The sequence below is a fragment of the Strongylocentrotus purpuratus genome, unplaced genomic scaffold, assembly GCF_000002235.5.
Source record: "Strongylocentrotus purpuratus isolate Spur 01 unplaced genomic scaffold, Spur_5.0 spur5_scaffold_9, whole genome shotgun sequence".
NCBI classification, from domain to species: domain Eukaryota; kingdom Metazoa; phylum Echinodermata; class Echinoidea; order Camarodonta; family Strongylocentrotidae; genus Strongylocentrotus; species Strongylocentrotus purpuratus.
In genome coordinates, this window is record NW_022145615.1 from 35,050,628 (window position 1) to 35,060,696 (window position 10,069).

The 10,069-nt window shown below is 35.2% G+C and overlaps 1 protein-coding gene across 3 annotated transcripts in view; it reads left to right on the forward strand.

Moving 5' to 3' along the window:
- Nucleotides 1–10,069, forward strand: part of LOC578459 (adhesion G-protein coupled receptor V1) — an 85,054-nt gene that overhangs the window by 72,354 nt on the left and 2,631 nt on the right. For all 3 annotated transcript variants that reach the window (XM_030976807.1, XM_030976809.1, XM_030976808.1), the window contains 14 exons: nucleotides 399–505; nucleotides 943–1,059; nucleotides 1,787–1,894; nucleotides 2,701–2,940; nucleotides 3,422–3,578; nucleotides 4,381–4,548; nucleotides 5,017–5,139; nucleotides 5,667–5,771; nucleotides 6,325–6,441; nucleotides 6,936–7,017; nucleotides 7,595–7,724; nucleotides 8,068–8,225; nucleotides 8,606–8,727; nucleotides 9,293–9,544. In XM_030976807.1, coding sequence (XP_030832667.1) covers nucleotides 399–505; nucleotides 943–1,059; nucleotides 1,787–1,894; nucleotides 2,701–2,940; nucleotides 3,422–3,578; nucleotides 4,381–4,548; nucleotides 5,017–5,139; nucleotides 5,667–5,771; nucleotides 6,325–6,441; nucleotides 6,936–7,017; nucleotides 7,595–7,724; nucleotides 8,068–8,225; nucleotides 8,606–8,727; nucleotides 9,293–9,544 — 1,986 coding nt within the window. The remainder of the gene's footprint in view (nucleotides 1–398; nucleotides 506–942; nucleotides 1,060–1,786; nucleotides 1,895–2,700; nucleotides 2,941–3,421; nucleotides 3,579–4,380; nucleotides 4,549–5,016; nucleotides 5,140–5,666; nucleotides 5,772–6,324; nucleotides 6,442–6,935; nucleotides 7,018–7,594; nucleotides 7,725–8,067; nucleotides 8,226–8,605; nucleotides 8,728–9,292; nucleotides 9,545–10,069) is intronic.

Consider the following 10,069-nt stretch of genomic DNA (forward strand, 5'->3'; position numbering starts at 1 on the left):
GAGATTTTCTGTCAATTAATGTTTGATGAGAGATCTGTAATATATGTGTGATTCAGCTAATCAAAAGAGTAATCAAATTCACATCTACAATCAAAGAATGAGTTACATCTAATTTATACAGACCATGAGTGTGTTTTTCAATCTTTTTACTTTTTTTAAATTATGTGATACATCCAGGCCATGTTAATCTGTTTTCCTTGGTAACTCTTAGCAATATGGCTTGATGATGTTATTGGTTTTTAGAATAGCTAAATTTGAAGAAAAGTTTGCCAGGTACAACAAATTATGTTTTTGAATATTTTCACATTTAAAAAAATGTATTGCGAATTGATTTTCAAGTGATTGGAATGTTTTGATTATTCTTTGTTTAAGACAATTTTGTTTTCTTCATGTCACAGCGTCGTTTACCAATCACCATAACCCTAACACCTGACAATCCAGCCTCATCAGGGAATTTCCCCAAGCAGTTCCAAGTCAGGCTGACCACAGCTAACAATGGAGCAAGGTCAGTCCTTCATCATTTCTTTTTCTTTTCCATATTTCACTCTCTATTATATCTTTCTAATTTTATTCCCTTTTCCTTTCATTACTCATCTCATGGCTATAAGGCATTGTGAATGCTGCAGACATAGTGTGTAGATCAATGGTGGATCAACTTTCTTATTGTCGTTTTTGTCTATTTATCACTCTAGGTCAAATAAAACTGGATGAGTGTGACATAATTGTTATTAGTATGAAATAATCTTTCCATACAATGTTCTAGCCATGAAAATAAGTAAATGCCAGCTCTAAATTAAATACACTTCTATGTAGTCATATATTGTAAACAATTATCTTATGTGCCTAGCAGCAAGGTGTTTAGCTTCAAATGATATTATGTCGTACCATTCAGTGATCTACCAATTGAATGGAGTAATAATTGTTATTATATCCTCTTACCAGTGTGGAAAGCTCTTATGGTACTGCTGATGTGATCATCAGCGGAGATACAACCTCCTCTGATGTATGGGACACCTGGTATACCTCACTCACAGACACTACCAATTCAGGCATTTACAAGTAAGTCAAGTGTATTAAGCTGTAAGACACTTCACAATTTGGGGGTCTGGATGTAGATTTTAATGGCCCAAGTGCCCTTGGCGCCTGATAGTGTTGAGCCATAGCTATATACAGTACATTGTAAGATATATTCATATAGGTAGGAATCTGAGTGTTCTTTAGTCTGTCTTCAGTGATGGAAAGAAAGCAAGAAAATGAATTCTTGTGTGTTATAGTTACAGCGAGGTACAGCTAGCATACTATCATAACTAGTCATGCAAAAGGTCTCATTTGTAGTTCATGGACACCTGAAGAAGAATTAGGCAAACAGCTTTAGCAAAAACAAGAAATAAAATGAAAGAAGCAAAGAAGAAGCAGAACAGGAATAGCATCTCTTGTCTTTTGGATCACACTAATATGGTAGTTGAATAATCCTTCATCTAAAAATACATCGTTCTTATTCATACTGTCTTTACTGAGTTTGATAATGTTGATGATTTGTCTGAGCTTACAGATTACATGTACTGTGGATATCAAATAGATTTTTAATGAATTTTTTGTATCTAAGATTTTAGCCAAATTATCTTGATTCTTATTTTATTGAGCTATGCCTGTAAGAACTCTGTGTTTAGCAGGCTCTGTTTACCTTGAGGATTGATTTTTTTTGTTTTTGTTGAAATTAATGGATATGCCATCATTGATCCATGATACAATCTATAGATGTTCTTATTATTTCTTTGAACACCAGTGTTCTGCAGAGTCTGCCAGACCATGTGAGGTTAGAGCTGAGTAGCAACCAGGTTGCCCTGGTAACAGACAGTCTCAACAACATAGTAGCTGAGGGTTACAGGAGAAGGTAAGTTCAAAGTTTGGATGGAGTGAAACATCTGTGTATACAGTCAACATTTGCATAATGTTCCAGTGACATTTCTAGATTGGTGTTATATCCACCAAATGTATGACGCTAATCTAAGTGTGTCAAAGTTCCTTTCTGAATTTGAGTTGAGCACCCTAGTTTTGTAACAGTTATGTTAGTACAATTTAGATTCTTGTTATTCTTATCTTGGAAGATGCAAGTTTGAGTATTGTTTTCACAGTATTGTTCTCTCTGTACTTCAACAAGACAATTATAACAATACATGTAGGTCATTATGTATTCATATTATAAGCAGAGTTTTATCTGATTTGTTGTTAGGTATTTGAATTTTTGTGTGATAAGTATTTTATAGGAGGCAAATGATCTACAGGAAAGTGAGAGTTTTAAATAATCAGTAGTATAGGGTAAAATACAATTAGCACCTGTTACATATAAAATAGCCTTTATACAGTAGGTCTCCTTATTGCCAACTGTGGTGGTGTTGGTTATTTTACCTGACTGCTAAGAAAGCATAAATGCTTGTAAGTAAGCAACCAGATGGCCAACGGCTTTAGGTCCTCTCTGAGGGACCTGGTAATGAGGATTAATGCCTTACCAAAGGGCACTAGCGCATTGCCTTGGTTTCGAACCCGGGTCACCGGATTACGAAACCACTGCTCTACCGACTGAGCTATCGTGCCTCCTAATTCGTTTGTTGACAATTTGAAAACAACTATCCCCAAAAAAATATATTCTAAGGGTTGATTTGTTTCATCATTAACTTGTGTCCCCTCTTCCACCTGCAGACTGCCTAGTGATATCCAGAACCAGATGATGAGCTTGTATTGTACCCTGATGATGCCTACTAGGTCAGACAGCCGTGGTGTCTATGCCTTGGCTGAATCCTTTACAGCCTTCTCCTACACCCTAGTGACAGGCACAGAGTGTGAGACCATGGAACCTAGGGTCATGGAATGTGAGACGGCTAAGATGGAGGTAGCAAGATGGCTGCCAGATACCGTTAATGGGCATAGATTCGATGGGAAGTAAGTCTACATAGTATTTCATTATTTTATGGTGCATAACTCAGATCCGATAAGAGTGCTTCCAAAGAGATTTATTACCTTACAGTATTGAACGTGTAGAATTCTGAATGGTTTACGAACTAATACTGATTGATAGTCAAGTAATACCATTGTAGCTGATTTTTTATAGACGTGAATTAAAAAAAGTATTTTGAAGTTGTGTATACTCATTTCCAAGTGGTTTATTTTAGAATTATCTCTGTTTTCTATCATGGTTTTCTCTTCTCATTTTGTCGTCTTTCAATCCCTGTTCATCTCCCTTTTCACCATAATCAATAAAGGAACCAAGCAAGGAAAAAGTGGGAGAAAATAATGTACTGTGTAGATAATATAGACAAATAAGGATGATATTCATACACTGTACATACACTGTAGTATGACTATAATGTAAATTAAAGTCTGTCTGACTATTCTTTCAATTTCTTTTTCTTTTTTTTTCCAGGGAGAACAACTTCTTCACCTTACCTACTGATCTACTGAATGAAGAACTCCATGGAAAGAGTTCTAATGATCCTAAGTGTGAGGATGTCCACTTCATTGAGTATACTAGTCAACAGTGGTTCTATGGTAATGAGGACTTGGAAACTCTTAATAAACAGGTTAGTTCTACATCTACAATTATAAATTGCTTGTTTTGATTTGTATAGTGTAGTGTTCATACTATTTATTGAAAATATCTGTTGGGTCTCCTTGTCTTTGAATTTCAAGATCATATTTTTCCTTGAATAAATTGCTTAAGTGTTTTTGATGGTTAGGTTGAGAGTTGTAACAATTTATTAATTTAATATTGCTGATCATAGATTATTTGGATAATAATATTGTCCGTTAGGAGCCAGAAGGGTGTTAACTCGTATACACAGAGTCAATGCCTTCTGACTCCAAACAGATGCATTATGTGCATTTTTTGTATTGATGATCATTGATGTACAGTGTAATAGAATTGGTAAATCATCATTTATATAGTTCTGTAACTTTCACCTTAAATATCTGTCTTTCAGGCATCTGATTGAAATTGATGAACTTTTGAAAAAGCCAGTAAAATGGGAAATGAGGAGATGATATAATAGTATATTTGTAAAGCGCTTAGAGACATTTGTATTAAGCGCTATATAAAAATTAAATATTATTATTATTATTATCATTAGGAATAGTTCGGTCTCTCTGAATTTCAAAGTCATTTGCCTTTATATAGACTCTGTTTAATAATAATAATAATAATAATAATAACAATATTTATAAAGCGCAACATATCCATCTCTAGAGATGCTCAAGGCGCATACAAATAATTTAAATTAATATTCAACATAAATTTAACAATATGCATTGAGCATTGGTATCAAACTTGTACTAACAAAATGCAACATATTCACATCATATAACAATCTTTTGCTCTCTATCCAGGTCATGTCTGTCGGCATCAAGGGGGCAGAGACAAACTTCACCAACCTCCTGACACCGGTACGATACCGCATCTACACCGGTGATTCCAGGGTTACACCCTTAGGAGCAACCTGTATCCTCTACAATGGCCCCTCCCGTCAGTGGCTTACTAGCTTCTGTAATGTAGTGGTAAGTTTGTGATAGTTTCTATACCATGTTAGTGTTTTAAATGTCTGTGTAGTATAAAACTTGAAATCTACGATATATGTAGATGTAACAAAGAAAAGTTCTTGGATTGGAGATTTATTATTGTTTTGTTTTCCTCATTTATTTCTGTATCAGTCTGTTTGTCATACTGTTCAGTTTAGTCCAACTCATCTCATTTTATCCCTCCCTCTCTCTCTTCTTTCCTCCTTTTTCTTCTTTCCCCTGTCATCTCTTGTCTTTCCCTCTATCCAATTATTTGTAATTTAATTCATATTCTAACCATTTTTTCCCACTATTTGTCTCTACATTTTTGAAGCCTTCATTTAAAATGATCTGATGTTTTTATTTGTGAGTCAAAGTGCTATGTTGTATTATTAAGTTGTTATTATATCTCTGAAACATGTCATCAAACTCTAACCTTTCTCTCCCTTCTTTTGCCTCCTCCTGCAGTCTGATAACCGTGACTTTGTGGAATGTTCTTGCAATCATCTCTCAGAGTATGCAGCTCAAGCTGAAACAGATAATCTGATAGGTTACAATGAGTATGTCTACGCATCATGCTTCATCTGTATTGTAAGTATTGGATTTTAAACTTTGTTATGATATATTTTAATACACTATCGCAAAATCATGTAAAAAATTTGGAATATATATGAATATGTATCATCTTCAAAGCTCTCTGAAGTTTGAAGGGTCGTGATTTCATTCGTTCAGTCCATCATATAACTTTGTTTGTTTGATTTTTTTTAAAGATGTAGAAAATCTATATAAATATAAGTCAGTTCATGTCATATGTCATGAATTATTTCATTGTTTGATATTGCATGTTTATTTTAGACTTATAATGTATAGTTCATTGATATCCTGCAATAAATACATGTGATACTAGACAATGAAAGCTGTTTTCTTCTTTTTTGTATTGAATGCTCAACAATGATGAAAGACAATTTTAATGCAATCACATTTCTCTTCAGTAATATACCCTAGACAGTGGCAGTGTTTTAAGTATGGTGTGGTTTATTTGCCCTCATGTCCCTTAACAAAAGCCATGAGTTTTCTGACTTATATTAAAGTGACATCCTCTTTCTTCCATCATGCAGGGTGGGATGTTCCTGGCTCTGGTAGCTCATTACTTCTGTGCAGTCCAGTGCATGTTTGCTGCTAAGCTCCTACTCCACTGCTGCTTTTCATGTTTTGCCCTTCAGGTGAGAGTTATCAAATAATACTAGAATGCAATTATAGTATTATTGTTGTACCCTAGAAGTTGACTTTTTAGTCCAGACTAGTTGTAATAATTAGGGTACAAATTGATGCAATATATCTTCTATTCTATGCTGTAATGCTATGATCTTATGTTCATCAATGACAATTAAGAGATAAATGTTAATTCTTTGAAATGAAAAATATAAGAAAGAACAATGTCAGAGGTGTGAGCAAATGATCAAATTTTGTGTACCCTGTCAAATTTGCATAATCCAGTGATAATGAAAAAAATGTAATTTTCCAGGAGAGAGCTGTGGGTTACAATGGTTCAGTTTGCTTTCCCCACCCAGGTATAGATGATGCTAAATACTTCATTCTAATAACAATTTGCTACATGTATATCCTTCGATTCATTGTTTGATATGATGGAAACTACAAAATGTTCCTTTAATCCACTTTACACCATCCTTAGGGCAGTTTTATTATATACGGGAAGATATTTGAGAAATGATGCTATATTTAATCTCTGTTGATTCCCTTCTTCTCACTATTTAGATTGTGTTTGTAATCTCTGCATACATCAGTAGTTGGGTTGGTGTGCAGGGATGTTCAGCTCTAGGTGTGGTTATGCACTTCTTCTTCCTCTCTCAGTTCACATGGATGCTCATACAGGTAGGACAATGTCCTCACTGCCCCATCAAACCTTGTCTTTCATTCTGCCTGCTTGAAGAGCAAAGTATGGCACTGTTTCAAGTGTTATCAACTCTAAGAAATGAAGAATCTTCTTTAGTGGGTGGGTGATGGGGGTACTGAAAATGAAAGTGTCATTTTGATATTTAGGCCTACTGTGAATAGTATTACTACGCATTATTTGTTTTCTTCTAGATTTTCTATGAGATTATGCATGTTTAGTGAGATTATTTTGCAATATTTCTTTGAGACTCTTTAATGATCTTTTGCTAAGTAAATCATTTTATTGTCTTGAATTTGAATATATATTGTATAGAAAGCATGATGTAAATTTGATGCAAATACACATATAGTACTGTACTATAAGAAGTTTTTAACTCATGCAGGTAGGTAAGGAAAGTTAATGAAGAATAAATTGGAATTGTACTATGCATGCCCATCTGATGAAATATTCATTTTCCATTTTCTTTTAACAGTCTGTAAACTTCTGGAAAGTCTTTATTTTGAATGATGAGCACACCGAGCGGTTCTATGTTCTCTTCTTTGTACTGGGTTGGGGTAAGTTATAGTTTTGTCTTTCTTAACTGTAACAACTTTGCAGTTCATGTTAATGTTTATGTCTAATATTGACTTCTATGTAGTTTGATTAGCACAACGTTTCAATAGAAGTTAAAGGGACATTTAGCCCTTTTCCTATATTTTAGATACCCTTAAGAGAGAAGTACATGTCCTTGAAAACTTAAACAATGAAAACATTACACGCTTTAAAAAGAAGTGTTCATTTATATTGACTTGGATGTCTTAAAATCTCATTGTTGCTTACATTTAAACATACATGTATTACAGACAGTGATGAATGTTGCACCATACTTCATCTTTGAAAAACAATGGTTCCAGATGGTTCCAGCGCTGTGATTTGGGTCATACATACATTTGTTTATCATGACATAATTGTTAAATATATTTTCAATCTGGGATTAGTGTACATTTATTTTTATTTTTATGTTTTTACATTTATATTTATTTTATTGTTTAAGTACTTCCTTACATATGTCATTTTGATTTGTTACGTAATTTACAATTTTACTTTCTGCCACATCATTTAACCCTTCTTGTCTGGTTTCCTCTCCCCCAGCGCTCCCAGTGCTAGTGATCGTGGTGTATGTGGTCGTAGCCTATGCAGGCCTTGGATGGGATTTCTTCCAAGACGAGACATCAGGGACACTACAAGCCATCTACGGGGATGTGCATGGCAATGGAGACATGTAAGTAGCAGAGGAATGAGGATAGCTGTTCAACCTGCACTCCATGCATGTGCTCAGCATTTAGCACATTGTATTGTTATTATGAAGGAATATTAGAAGGCAGGGAAAGTAATTTACATTTTGTAAATCAACAAGACTTGACACAACCCCTTCTTTCGTAAGCATATTATGGACCTACTTAAGCTTGATCCTACTAAAGATTAGTCCTACCAGAGTATATTATTATGTAGATGCTTGGGCTTTATGTTCTTATTATGTTTACATTATACATGTAAATGTGAATCGTATCTAGAACTTCAGAGAGTACATTGTATATCATAATATAATGTGCATCCTCTTTCAGATGTTTCATGCCCAACGGCTATGCAGCCCTGGCTACAGCAATGGCACCTGCAGCCTTGTGTATGATTGGGGTCTTTGTAGTCGTCATACAGGCTTATCAGGTCAAACCTCAATGGAAGAGGTATGATGATGTCTACATGGGCAGCTATAACACTACAGGTAGGTGTAACAGGAGCTTAGTCGTGGTGGTGGTGGTAGTGGTGGTGATGGTGGTAGTGATGATGATGATGATAATGGTGAACTGATGAGATTATATGGTGATGATGAGGAGGAGGATTATGATGATGATGATATTTTTCGCTAATGATATTCTAGCTTTTACACTTTACATACAGTCAGACCCTTTTGAAGTAAAGAACTGCATGGCAGCTTTAAATTTGTGAAAATATTTTTTAGTGAAAATGCTCTAAATAGAAGTATCCAATATTTACTTTATCCAACTTTATTTTCCTTTCCAGTAACATAGCAAACTGATGGGGGAGAAACCCTGCCATTATCCTTTGTACTGATGTAGATTTTTCCTATCTTTTTGTCTGCAGAGTACAAGTTGATGTTGGTGTTCTGGTTGATCATAGCATTTACCTGGCTGTGGGGAGGTCTCCATATGGCATACAGTCAACTATGGCAACTTATCCTCTTCTGTGTCTTCAATATACTTCAGGTATGTGTGAATCACAACACCAAAAGATGGAAAAGTTCTTCATTTGACATCCTTTAATTGGCAGAACTTAAGTATTTCGTCAACTTCCGTATTACTCAACTGTTAACAGAAAGCATGCATTCACTTGTAGATCATTGTGTACCAAGCAGGAAGGCATAAACATCAATTTTGTGAAGTTTTTAAACTCTTTGGTTTTGATAACTGAAGTGGTAATATCAGCATTCAAAATCTGAATTATTTTCTGATGGAAATGTGTATATGTAGTTGAAATAAAATTATTAAAAAAAAAAAAAATCTGTAGAGTTTGTTTTTCTCAATTTGTTGATGTTTCCAGCCCATCTTTTAGTGCCTTTCTGTACACAAAGAGATAGCAAGTCAGAAGACCTTTGGCTTGGCCCTGTTCAAGGTACTTGCCTTGCCAAAGGGAAGATGAGAACCAACTTGCTTGGAACAAGACCTCTTCTCTATCTATCCCTTGATTAATTGTACATTCTTATGAGCGTAGTCTGCGTTGCATGGTTTGCAGTATATCTAAATATATCTCTCTGGTCTCCTCTTTCCTCAGGGTCTATACGCCTTCTTCTTCTACACGGTGCTGCGCAACCAGCTCTGCCGACATCCCTCCAAAGGCAACTACACTTTGAACGCTTACGACAACACCGGGCTGATCCTGGACAATAGCCACACCTACTCCACCCAGAACCTAGTGTCACTGCCGAACGAGAAGGGATCCGTGTCAAGGAGTGGCACACTGACCAAGCTAGAGGCTCAGCAGATGATTGATAGGGCTATGAGTCAGATGAGCCACCATGCAGAGGTAGGCTAATAACGTTCAAGCCTTTTCTATCTTCTTTCAATTAAACAGTATGAATTTATTTTACAATTCTTCAAGAAAAAAAGATAGGGGGTTGTGATGTGAGAGAAAATTGTTTGGATTATTTTTGTTCAATTTTATCAGTTCTATTGAAAAGGTAAAAAAAAATGAAAATCTTGTTCTTATATTGAATGAAAACTTGTAGTTACATGGTCAAAATACTGCTACATAGTAGATAGATAGTGGGATAGACAAAGATGGGGAGTATTGGTTGCTGTATTAAAGCCGCTCAAATATGTGGAACATATGATATCAGTATGACCTGTCTGAATGTCCAAGGGCAATTGCTACAGTACATGTGAATGTTGCATATAATATGTACATAATTCTGTTAGAGAAAGCTTGTGATCTGTTTATTGCCACAAGGGTGTCAGTGCATGTACTTAAACACAGAGCTACCAGATGACATTACAATCTTTATCAACTGAAGTATTTGTTTACATCTTAGAAAATCTTGTTTTCTTACAG